Source organism: Trachemys scripta, chromosome 2 (genome assembly GCF_013100865.1).
Source record: "Trachemys scripta elegans isolate TJP31775 chromosome 2, CAS_Tse_1.0, whole genome shotgun sequence".
In the NCBI taxonomy this organism is placed as follows: Eukaryota; Metazoa; Chordata; order Testudines; family Emydidae; genus Trachemys; species Trachemys scripta.
This window is the reverse complement of record NC_048299.1, coordinates 37,864,948-37,878,122: the sequence shown is the minus strand read 5'-3', so window position 1 is coordinate 37,878,122 and position 13,175 is coordinate 37,864,948. Positions and strand designations below refer to the sequence as shown.

The 13,175-nt window shown below is 45.3% G+C and overlaps 1 protein-coding gene across 4 annotated transcripts in view; it reads right to left on the bottom strand.

Annotated features, from left to right (window-relative positions):
* NSUN6 (NOP2/Sun RNA methyltransferase 6) overlaps positions 1-13,175 on the bottom strand; it is a 37,755-nt gene that overhangs the window by 9,839 nt on the left and 14,741 nt on the right. For 3 of the 4 annotated variants that reach the window (XM_034760319.1, XM_034760320.1, XM_034760322.1), the window contains 3 exons: positions 10,992-11,138; positions 10,795-10,876; positions 3,093-3,212 (listed from right to left, as the gene is read on the bottom strand). In XM_034760319.1, coding sequence (XP_034616210.1) covers positions 3,093-3,212; positions 10,795-10,876; positions 10,992-11,138 — 349 coding nt within the window. The remainder of the gene's footprint in view (positions 1-3,092; positions 3,213-10,794; positions 10,877-10,991; positions 11,139-13,175) is intronic. The other variant, XM_034760321.1, reaches the window with a different exon arrangement.

Genomic DNA, 13,175 nt, shown 5'->3' with positions numbered 1-13,175 from the left:
GAAAGCCACTTTTAGAGACAGGTATAGTAAGAAGCACATTGCTGAAGGGTCAAACAGTGGCCCTATGAGCTTTCACAAAACTAGGTTCAAGTCCTAGGAGGGACAGGTTCTCTTATATGAGGGTACAACTTTTTCTGGCTCTTCACAAATCTGAATGTCATATCGCCAAAAAATACAGAATGGTTATCCACATGGAGATGGAAAGCTCATATTGTTGCCAGCTGATAGAGCTCTGAGCTACCAAAGCTGCTTACGTTCATAATGGAGGTATTTTTCTATTTGGTCTTGTCAATCTGGGGTCTTGTCAAAGCAGTCCTCTATCCAGCATGTCCTGTACTATCTATTGCACCTAAAACAGCAGGGGTTAGCGATTTCTTGAAGTAACTTTTCTCCTCCTCCTCCTTCTTCTCCATCTTCTCCTTGGAGATGCAGACATATCTTCCAAGCAGATGACTAGGCCCTCGAGCTCCTGCTGGGAAGCAGGGCTTGGGGCTTGCCCCACTCTGGCGCTCCAGCCGGGAAGCAGGGTCGGGGGCCACTCTGCACAGTTCCCGGAAGCAACGGCATCTCCCCTCTCCGGCTCCTACGCGTAGGGGCAGCTAGGGGGCTGTGTTCCACATGCTGCCCACAACCCAAGTGCCACGCCCGCAGCTCCCATTGGCTGCACCTCTGCGTAGGAACCAGAGGGGGGACATGCCGATGCTTCCAGGAGCCTGCATTTCTGAGCCACCCCCCTGTCCTGATCCCCCTCCCACCCTCCAAACCCCTCAGTCCCAGCCCCGAGCATCCTTCTACACCCCAAACCCCTCATCCTCAGCCCCACCGCAGAGCCCGCACCCCCAGCCAGAGCCCTCCCTCCCCCCTGCACTCCTCCCTCCCTGCCCCAGCCCGGAGCTTCCTCCCATACTGAGAACTCCTCATTTCTGGCCCCATCCTGGAGCCCACACCCCCAGTCAGAGCCCTCACCCCCTCCTGCACTCCAACCCCAATTTCGTGAGCATTCATAGCCCGCCATACAATTTTCATACCCAGATGTGGCCCTCGGGCCAAAAAGTTTGCCCACCCCTGGTCTAAGTTATCCCTCTGGTGTGAAAAAGTAGCAAAAGGAACAATAGAAATGTTCCCTTTGGCAAATGCAGCAGATCCTGCTGGCAGTATTTTGGTCAACATTGTTTGTGAGCATTTGGAAAGTCTGGAAGAAAATGTTATTTAATATTTTCCTTCAATTAATATAGAAGATTTCGACTGGGTCGAAGATCCTTGAAGTTCCTCTGCAATGCAAAGCACTAAGAATGTGGCAATAATGGCTCAAGGTCAGCTTGCCAAATTAAAATGGTTCACACTTTGAAAATAAAGGTTGATGACACGCTATTGGACTCCTTCTGGTTGAAGTGGGAGGCAAATATCCTGTAATCTCAAGAGTTCAGGATGGCACTGTCAACATTTGCTCCCAGGATTAAATGAGTCTGTGCACCAAGACAAGCTCAGCTGTCTCATTAAAAGTTTTTTTTGTTATTTTTATTCTTTTATATAATTTGTAGTCACTCATCACAGACTGTGAATCTTCGCATGCATCACTGCTCTATTCATTGAATTCAGGGCAGCATTTTGGAGTTCCATTCCACATCAGGTAGTGCTAGGCTTGGATCTCTGACCTGGAGTTAGGCATTTGATGATGCTCACTTCCAAAGCCATACAAAAAAAGAAGTGCCTCAAAGATGAAAAGGTAATACCATAAATCTTGATATATAATATTGTTAGTTGAGGTTTTTTGAATGGTACAACTTTTGTATTATTTGTTGTTCATCATATAATAAAGCAATTTTTTTATTTGGCATCTTGTTGGTGTGAATGTGTGAGTCAACTGAAAATACTTGTCACAGTCTGTACAAGATAGTTATTGATGTTAAACTGTAACATAATTAACAGTATTGTACAAACTGTGAATGCCAAGGGTGGTAAACAGCTTAAACTGAGACAATAAGAGGCAGAGTTCATTTGGAGACAATATGGTGGTGTGCCTCAAAATAATTAAAGGTGTGCCACAGCAGAGAAAAGATTGCAAACCACTTATCTAGAAAACTATCTACGATTAATTTACAATGAACACAAATATTAAGAGCACTTGCTAAGGCAAACCAAGTGATTCCAACGACCTTCACAAGAGGAAGAAGGAACTGAGGGAACTATCGGGCAGTTGGGCCTTTTATACCAGTGCACAGTGGTGCGCAGCAGCAGAGGGTGCTCAAGTCGCCCAAAAGGAAAAATTTTCAATGACTGTGCACGGGAGGCACACATACCAAAGGGGGAATGCACATGTGCGATCACTCAAAGAACAATCAGTGTGCTTTAATACAGTATCGTTACATTAAAGCTCACCAGGGAATCTTTAGTGCATGCCAGCAGGGTTTACATAGACCAATTAATGCACAACACATTAGTACGCTTTAGAAATCACACCCCTCTACTCAGCATTACTGATCTGTGTAGACGAGCCATTAGATACAAGTAGCCATTTCCAGTGTCTATTGGATAAACAGTGATTTATTGATTTATTTATTTGCATTGGGATGTTTTAACAGTATTAATCTGTTAAAATCAGAAGCCCTATTTATATTGTATTTTACTTGTCTCCTAGACTGAAAAACTCCTTAGGGCAAGGACTTTGTCTTTCTGTGTTTTGTAAAAAGTTGTGGAGTCTTATGGCACTTTAGAAATAACTCATTATGCTTCCCATACATCCTCCTCTTGTACATTTCTCAACACTGCCCTACACATTATTAATGCTTCTGCTAAACAAAGATGTGAACACTTTTTAAAAGAACTTTGGTCACAAATGTCCACTAAAACCAGATCAGTTAGTTTGAGGCAAATAAGGTTCTATTTGTAATAAGTGACTATGTGAAAAGACAGACCTGTATTTATTTCAATAATTCTGACATGCTGCAAAGTAAGCAGCATATTCAAATATTAATGGTTTTCTATTTTGTGTTATCGTTGGATATCAATAGATAAGCGAAGTGAGCCATGCTAATGAAATGCAGGTCAAACCTTCCTTACTGAGATAAAAAATGCTCAATGACTTTTCTTACCTGGTCATGCATTAATGTTGCAAGATGGGTTGTTTTTCCCCCAGGTGCAGCACACATGTCCAGAATTCTCTCTCCTGGCTGAGGGTTTAAAACATGGCTTACAACTGCAGAGGGCAAGTTCTATCATTAAAACAAAAAGGTTGAAATAGTGCTTTAAAACAGTCTTGTTTCAGGGATGACAAATGTAGGGAATATATACTGAAAACCATCTCATCAAGCAATGAAGGCACTTATATTTTTGTTGCTCTCTCCATTACAGAGCTTAAATAATTTCAATTTAAATACTTCATATTAAGTGTATATCTTTCACTTTCACTTTACATCTCTGGTTGCTTTTCTCCTAAACTTAAACATTAACAATTGAGACGCTGGGCATTTCCTGGGGATTCATGACTGACTAAGGCAACTATAAAGCTAAATAAAACAGGATGATACTGTGACTGACGTGGAGCTGCCCTGTAATACCATGTTGACCTGGTCATTAGGAGATTTACTGTATGAATTTGTTTGTTTAGTTTAATGAAGGGCTGTAAAGAAAGCAACTAGGAAGCAGAATAATGGCTCAAATAAACCATCCCTCAGCAAACATTTGAGGGTTGGTATGGGACAATGGCAGAGTCCTTAGCTCTGGAGTCTGCCTCAATCTCCTGTACAGCCTACTGATCTGATTTGAGAAGCAGGGCTGAAGCCCAGGATCTGACAGAAACAAAGGAACTCTGACTGGATAAAAAGTGTCATGGACTATGTCTACACTACAGCTTATGTGAGCATAATTTATGTTGCTCAAGGGGTGTAAATAAACCACCCCCCTGAACAACATAAGTTACACTGACATAAGCGCCGGAGTAAACCGTGGAACGCAGAGGTGGTTTTATTACGCCGACAGGAGAGCTCTCTCCCATCAGCATAGAGCGTCTTCACCAGAAGTGCTGTAGTCGCACAGTTGCATCAGTGCAGCTGCAGCGCTGCATGTGTAGAAAACTCCCTCTCTCTAGTGGGGAGGCTAATTGAGGAGCTGTTCAGCCACCCAGCTGACACCCAGCACCCACTGGAGTGCCTGAAGAAGTTAGATCTGCCTAGGCCACCCTCAGGAATGGCAAGCCTATGGACAAGATAGATTTGTGTGTATACTGTTTGTTTTAAAATCCCTTTTCTCTAAAAGCTTTGTTCCGACTGGTAAAATAAACAATCCTTTGGGTTTAAGGTGGCTCTCTGGTCACTATATATACCACTGATCACAAGGGAAGAACCAGAGTCAGAGCTTCTGAACAAGCACAGTTGATACACAAGGTATGGTAGCCCAGGGCCTGGTATGGAGTGGGAGAACTGTGGAATTCCACCTGAAGACAGGGAAAGGCAAGAAGCCTGACATGAGGGGGCATGCTGAGAGAGACCAGGAAGGCGACAGAGATGCAGATTGTTTTGGTAGAGTCAAGGTGTTTGTAGATTAGCTAATCACATTCCTTAATCTGAATACTAACGGAAATTTAATTTTTTACAAATGTAAACTGCAGCTCCAAAGCTAGAGCTCCAATGCTAACATATTAGATCTCAAACACATGATTTAAGGCACTTGCAAGCAAGCTTTGCACTGTATTAACAGAGCACATGTACTGGGGAGAAGAGAGGGTTACTCACCTTGTGCAGTAACTGAGGTTCTTCGAGATGTGTGTCCCGTGGTGCTCCACTTTAGGTGATTGAGCACTCTGCACCTCCAGTCAGAGAATGTGCTCTCCCCGGCTTGCGCCTGTTGTGGCAGTTGATTAGCGCTGAGCAGCACCTGCTCAGTTCCCTCTCTATGGCAGAGGACTAATTAGAACTCCAAAAGTAGAGGGGAGGGGGGGAAGGGTAGAGGAGCACCCACTGGGACACACATCTTGAAGAACCTCAGTTACTGCACAAGGTGAGCAACCCTCTCTTCTTCGAGTGATGTCCCTGTGGGTGCTCTACTTTAGGTGACTGTAGAGCAGTGCACCTCAGGTGGAAGGAGGGGATCGGAGTTAAATCTGAATGGACGATAGGACCGTGTGTCCCAGCCGAGTGTCAGATGCATAGTGTTGTATGAATGTGTGGGGTGATGCCCAAGTACCTGCTTTGCATATGACATTAAAAGGCACGTCATTCAAGAAGGCTACTGATGTGGCTACTGCTCTTGTGGAGTGTGTTCTGACCTGTGAAGGGGGCTGTAGCCATGTTGACAGTAGCAGAGCTGGATGCAGTCCGAAATCCATTTGAAAAGTCTACTTAGAAATGGGTTTGCCTTTGGAGCGTTCCTGGTGGAGAGGAACAGCTTAGAAGTTTTTCTGAACAGCTTGGTCCATTCTAGATAAAAGACTAGTGCCCTTCTAACATCCAGAATGTGGAATGTCACCTCTTGCCTATCCTTATGAGGTTTAGGGAAGAATGTGGGAAGATGGATGGGTCGGTTGAGGTGAAATGAAGAAGAGACTTCAGGCAAGAATTTAGGGTGGGGTTTCAGAGTGACCTTATTCTTAAGAAAAATTGTATATGGTGTGTCTGCCATTAAGGCCCCTATTTCTCCAACATGCCTCACTGATGTGATGACTACTAGAAAGGCTACTTTCATGGAAAGATGTAGTAGTGAACACGTAGCCAGAGGTTCGAATGGGGTAGTCGTCAGAGATCAAAGCACTAAGGTGAGGTCCCACGGAGCAGTTGGGGCTCTAGGTTCTGGGTAGAGGTTACAAATGCCCTGCAGGATTCTTTTAGTAGTTGAGTGTGCAAAGGTCAAAAAGTCATCCACCTTGTGGTGGAAGGTTGTAATTGCTGCCAGATGTACTTGTAATTAATTCATTGAGACTTGATTTCCTAAGGTAAAGTATGTAGCCCAAGACTATGGGCAGGGTAGAATTGGTGGCTTCCATTTGTTTGTTTAGGCACCACATGCGGAATCTCTTCATTTGTGGAGGTATGTCGAGCGTGTAATTGTCCGTCTGCTGTTTAGCAAGATGTCCTTAACTTCTTTGGAGCAGATCATCTCCTCACCTGGGAACCACTGAGGAGCCAGACTCTCGGATGGACCATCTCCACGTTTGCAGAGTTTGGTATGCATCCTAAGAGGAGAGATTTGGAAAAAGTGGAAGGACTTATAGTGGGCATGCTGACATCTGCTGTAGGTATAGATACCATGTTTGCCTGGGGATGCTGGAGCTAATCAGAATGACTTTGGCTTGATCAGATCTGATCTTGTGTGACTCTGGGCAGTAGCGGGATGGGAGGGAAGGCGTACAGGAGAGGTATGTCCCATTGGATGAAAAATGCATCTCCTATGGATTTTGGTTCCAGACCCACTCTGGAGCAAAACGTTGGACATTTGCTGTTCCAGCTTCTGGCAAATAGGGAAACCCACATCTTTGAAATATGTTATGGATCAGGGAGGTATTTATTTCCCACTCGTGGTCATGCGTGAACTTTCAGATTAGAGCGTCCGCTGTGATGTTCTGAGATCCCAGTAGGTGGCTGATATGTTAATGTTGTGTCGGATGCACAATGTCCACAACTTTTTGGCCTCTGTGCATAGGGAGTACATTCTCGCTCCTCCCATGTTGTCCGTCATGACCTGTATGGCTTTGTTTTCAACTAGAGGCACGAAGTGCACACAGGCATTATGAACTGTTTGCAGTTCCAGAATGTTCATGTAGAGTGTTGATTCCGAAGGAGACTACCTGCCCTGTGCTGTGAGACTGTCTAAACGGGCACCCCATCCCAGTAGGGAGGCATCAGTTGTAATGATCATTTCGGGGCGGGGGGCAGAGGTGTAGAAAGGGGACACCTGCGCACATGTTGTACAGGTGGGTCCATCACTGTAACGAGTCCTTAACCTTAATTGGCATGCTTAGGGGAGTTTGTTCAGTCTGTGTTTGTGTGAGATGTATACTGTCCTGAGCCAAGCTTGCAGGCAGCGCATGCGTAGTCTGGCATGATTTATGACAGAGGTTCTCAAACTGGGGGTCGCAAGCTTATTACATGGGGGTTGCGATCTGTCAGCCTCCACCCGAAACCCTGCTTCGCCTCCACCATTTATAATAGTGTTAAAGAAAAAAAGAAGTGTTTTTAATTTACAAGGGGGATCGCACTTAGAGACTTGCCGTGTGAAAGGTGTCACCAGTACAAAAGTTTGAAAACCACTGACTTATGACATATGTGGTCGCCGCCATGTGACCTAGTAGACGAAGGCAGGTCCTAGCGGATACTTGTAGACTGTGTATCGTGGTATCGATCAAGTTTGTCAGGGCAACAACTCTGAGGTGACAGTGATGCTTTTGCCTCTATAGAGTTTAGGTGGGCCCCAATAAAGTCCAGTTGTTGAACTGGTGTTAGCATTGACTTTTGAAGGTTTATTTGTAGACTGAGATCTATGAAAAGTGACATTGTCTTTTGCATGGCTTCGACGGCTTCTTCTTGAGTGTGAGCCTTGATTAGACAATAGTCTAAATATGGGTAGATCATGACCTCTTGCTTGCTCAGATGGGCCGCCACCACTGCTAGAATTTTGGAAAACACTCAACGGGCCATGGAGAGACTAAAGGGTAGTACCGTGTATTGGAAGTCGTCCTGTCCCAATACAAATCGGAGGAACCGCCTGTGTGTTGTGTGCATGATGACGTGAAAATATGCATCTTGCAGGTCGAGGGCTACAAACCAATCCCCTCATTCCACAGAAGGAAATACTGTTGCTAAAGTTACTATCCTGAAATGTTGTGTTTTGATAAATTTGTTTAGTTTCCTGAGGTCGAGAATGGGTCTCCATTCCCCAGACTTCTTCTGTGTTAAAAAATAATGGGAATAGAAGTCTTTCCCGCTGTGTTGTACTGGCACTGGTTCTACCATGCCTAATTGCAGAAGGTGTTCTATTTCCCGCCTCAAGAGTGACTCGTGAGAGGGGTCCCCTGAAGAGGGGCGGGGAGGGAGGATGGAAAGGAACTGGATGGAATAGCTGGTTTTGCTGATCTCTAGTACCCATTTGTCAGAAGTGATAAATACGCCAGAATGGATAGAATGGTACCAGATGGTCTGTAAACAGATGATTGATGGAGTGTGGAGTTAGCAACAATAGTTGGGGGAGGTCTGTCAATCCCACAACCAAATCTTCAAATTTGTAGTTTGGAGGTGGGTTGCTGTGATGTGGACAGCTGTGAAGAATTTGATCTTCGTTTGGGTGGTCTTTGCCTACATCTTTTAGGATCATATTGTTTCTGGTTGTGTGTGTACAGAGCCTAAGATGTTATGACGTATAATACTTGCCCTGTTTGCATTTTGTTGCAGGTGTATAGATGCCTAGAGATCTAAGAGTGACTCTCAAGTCCTTTAAGGAAACTTGTCAATCTTGCTGGCACACAGCTTCGGACCTTCGAAAGGAAGGTCATCTGCTGCTGATTGCACCTCCCTTGGAAACCTCAACAGGTGCAGCTAGAAGGCCCGGCGCATTCAGATGGCAGTTGTGATTGTCCTCGCCACAGTGTTAGCAGAATCCGGTGTTGCCTGAAGGGCTGTTCGACATAGAAGGTGGCCTTCAAAAAAGAGCAATGTAAACTGCTATCTCTTTTCCTCTGGTATAAGTTCAATACAGTCTGCTAATTTTGAATATGTTGTATGGTCATATTTTGCCAAGAGAGCTTCATAATTGGCAATTCTAAACAGTAATGTTGCTGAAGAGTAGGCCTTGTAGCCAAGTAAATCCAGCCTTTTCCTTATGATGAGGTGTGGACCTGGAATAATGTTGCCTTATGAGGAGAGATTAATAAGACTGGGACTTTTCAGCTTGGATAAGAGATGACTAAGGGGAGTGTAGCGGGGTGGATACCCGCTCCTGCCCTGAGGGGTTTAAAAAGTGGCCTGGGAGGGCTTGAAAGCTGTAGCTCTAAAAGCTGGGCTAATTGGGGAAGTGGCTGTAGCTGGGCCATGCCCCAATCAGAACCCAGCTGGCCTGTATAAAGAGGATGGGAGCCAGGAGCTCAGGAGTCTCTCTCTGCACTCAGAGAGAGAAGGGTCTGGCTGCCGGGAGCTGGAGACAGGGTACCTGAGTGGAGCAGGGCTGGGGAAAGGCTGAGGAGCTGGGGAGCTCCAACCTGGAAAGCCCCAGGCTGTGGCCTAGCATTGGGCCAAGGGGTACTGGGGGTTGCAGAGGGCAGCCCAGAGGTGGGCCAAGACAGCAGGTCCAAACCCTCCTTACCAGTGATGAGTAGGCTGATACTGCAGTCTGTCCCAGGCGTGGGGCTAGACGATGACTGGCAGTAGCCTTACACTGAGGCGAAGTGGGGTTAGTGGGTGGGGGTTCCTCTGGAGGGGAGACCCAGCATGTGTGGGTACTGCCAGGGGGCAGCACCCAGAGCAAGGAGTACCGGGGTCACGGGAGGTACACGGGGGCCAGCGCTAACGACAAGGTGGATCACTGGCCTACAGAGGGCGCTCCAGGCTGGAGTGAGCTGATTCCCAGGATAACCAGCAGGAGGCGCTGCAGGGGTGAGTCCGACCCCTTACAGGGGTATATGATAGAGGTTTATAAAATCATGACTGATGTGGAGAAAGTAAATAAGGAAGTGTTATTTACTCCTTCTCATAACACAAGAGCTAGGGGCCACCAAATGAAATTAATAGGCAGCAGGTTTAAAACAAACAAAAAGGAAGTATTTTTTCCACATGACACACTGTCAACCTGTGGAACTCTTTGCCAGAGGATGTGGTGAAGGCCAAGATTCTAACAAAGTTCAAAAAAGAACTAGATAAATTCATGGAGAATAGGTCCATCAATAGCTATTAGCCAAGATAAGCAGGGATGGTATCCCTAGCCTCAGTTTGCCAGAAGCTGGGAATGGGCGACAAGAGAATAGATCACTTGATGATTATGTGTTCTGTTCATTCCCTCTGGGGCACCTGGCATTGGCCACTGTCGGAAGACAGGATACTGGGCTAGATAGACCTTTGGTCTGACCCAGTATGGCCGTTCTTATGTTCTTTCATTAACAGTGTCCACCACAAGAGAATTTGGTCGGGGGTGGGAAAATAAAAATTCTAGCCCCTTCAAAGGGACATAATATTTTTTGTCCGCCCTGTTACATGTAGGTGGGATTGTGGCCCGGGTTTTCCAGATGGTTGTGGCGGGCTCCATAACGGTCTTGTTTATGGGCAAGGCAATCTTGGAAGAGGTCAATGTGTGGAGTATGTCCATGAGCTTATACTGAGATTCGGTAACCTCTTTAAGAGAGATTTGAAGCGTGTCAGTTATTCTTTTAAACACTTCCTGAAACTGTTTGAAATCTTCTCCGGTATTAGGGGTCAGAGGCATGATGGTCTTGTCAGATGAGGAAGATGATTTGGTTGCAAGAAAAGCCTCCTGCTCTAATTCCTGCTCTGTTTCCTCCAAAGTCTGTTCCTGGGAGATGTTGGATGGCTCTACTGGCTTTGGTGACGAGTGTCTATATATTTCTCCTTGCTGCTTGGTGGCTTGGGAAAATATTGCCTGTATGATGCCTGCAGGATGTAGAATGACCACTATGGTGGGAAAGGCACAGGTGGGGGCATTATCTATATTCTATCTATATCCAACGTCCGTGAAGAAAGTATTGAAATGGGTGTTATGGAAGCACTCTGAAAAATGGAAACCCTTTAGAGTTCTAATGAACCACTTGAAGGATATTCATTCTTCTGAAAATTGTACGGCCCTATTTAGTAATGCACTTACCTGCAAAAACAAGTAACTGGACAGCACATTGTCCAACGAAGGACTAAGGTAAACTGGGTCTGTCATTCTTACACCTATTCCTCTGAAAAGCAAGAAACTCACATTAAATCTGAATCCACTAAATTATCTGCTCTGTTCTAAAGTTCTTAAAATTACATTTTGCCATTGAAATATTCCTTTGTTCTCCTAATAATCACCTTTTCACAAGACATTCAGAAAATTTCTGAGTGACACAATTGATACTACTTTGGCTGGTGATGGTCTGCTTTTTGTTTTTCAGCAATATTGATATTAATGATAAAGGGGCACATTCCTCTTTAGACATCAGGGTTATACTTATGTAACTGTGAACAGAATTTTGCATAAGTGAAAATACATAAAAATCAACTCAAATAAAATAAACCTTTTACAATTTTTATAACCCAAGCTAATGAATACTCTTTGAAATGTCATCACATTGGATTCACTAAATAGCTGATCTGAAAAGTAAAGAAAATATTCCTTTGTATTTTGCACATTTAAAAAATAGCCAAGAAAGAATGGTTTCCTCGTGTGGAAAAACTGGCATACTACTAATTTACTTACTTTGTAGCAGTGTTGTAAGGATTAATTAATATCTGATCAATGACTTAAAAATGTAAAGTGCTGTACAAATGCTAGGTTTTACTACTATTTATTAATATGCAAATCTGAGAAACTCTAAAAAGCTGAAAGAAGAATGTGAGTAGGAGAATCATAGGACTGGAAGGGACATTGAGAGGTCATCCAGTCCCCTGCACTCATGGCAGGACTAAATATTATGTAGACCAGAGGTGGGCAAACTACAGCCCGTGGGCCATATCCGGCCCGCAGGACTTTCCTGCCCGGCCCGAGCTCCTGGCCTGGGAGGCTAGCCCCCGACTCCTCCCCTGCTGTTCCCCCTCCCCTGCAGCCTCAGCTCGCTCCACCGCCGGTGCAATCTTCTGGGCGGCGTGGCTGCAAGCTTCTGGGACAGCGCAGCTGCAGAGCTCGGCCTGACCCGGTGCTCTGTGCTATGCGGTGGCGATGGCGTGGCTGGCTCCAGCGGGGCGGTGCGGCTGTAGCACTGCCAGCCAACGATGCTCCAGGCAGGGTGGTAAGGGGGAAGGGAGCGGGGGTTTGGATAGAGGGCAGAGGAGTTCGGGGTGGTTGTGGTCAGGGGGCGGGGGTGTGGATAGGGGGCGGGGCAGTCAGAGGGCAGGGAACAGGGGGTTTGAATGGGGCAAGAGTCCGGGGGGGGGGGGGGGGGGAGCACGACTCCCACCCCTAACCGGCTCTCCATGCAATTTCCGAAACCCGATGAGGCCCTCAGGCCAAAAAGTTTGCCTGCCCCGATCTAGACCATCCCTGACAGGTGTTTGTCTAACCTGCTCTTAAAAATCTCCAGTGATGGAGATTCCACAACCTCCCTAGGCAATTTATTCCAGTGCTTAGCCACCCTTACAGTTAGGGAGTTTTTCTTAATGTCCAACCTAAACTGCCCTTGCTGCAATGAAAGCCGCTTACTTGTCCTATCCTCAGAGGTTAAGGAGAACAATTTTTCCTCCTTATAACATCCTTTTATGTACTTGAAAACTGTTATGTCCCCTCTGAGTCTTCTTTTCTCCAGACTAAACAAACCCAGTATTTTCAATCTTCTCTCATAGGTCAAGTTTCTAGACCTAGAGGGAAAAAACCCAAATCACTTTCTTTGACAGCAAAAATGGAGAAGCCAAGCATGCTTGAAGATAACAAATACTTTGGCAAATAGTGTTATAACAGATTTCATTAAAGATAGTCAACCTAAAATACAGCTCCTTTAAAACTGAAAACATCTGTGTTGGAAAGCGGTGGAAAAGGGTGAGGCTGCATTTCTGGCCAAACTGAAGTAAACTTTGTTGTTGCAGTAGGACAGTTTATCAAAGCTGCATCCTGCTTATTAACTTGGCAAAAACTCAATGTGACACTGTCAAATGCTAGTTAAAATAAATCCATTTGTTTCCCAACCAATAATGTCTTCAGAATTCACTAAATCAGTATCTACAACTCATCCTGCAACTGATTGTTGTTATTAATTATTATCATTAATAAATATTTATACTATGGTAGCACCTACAAACCCTGGTCAGCATCAAGGCTCCTTTGGGCTAGCTGCTACAAAAGCATTAACATAGCACGATTTAGGACCAGGACGGTGGCTATCTTAGCTCTGCACAGATATGCAAGTGGAAGAAAGGACACAAGGAGCTTTCCATGCCTCTTGTGCCTCTTTTGAGGGCAGGGCACAATCCCACTGGCAAACCAGAAGCATTAGCTTCCCAAAAACTGGAGTGGGTGGGAAGGGCCATGGCAGGGCTGACCCAATGTAAGGCTGGAAGGGATCT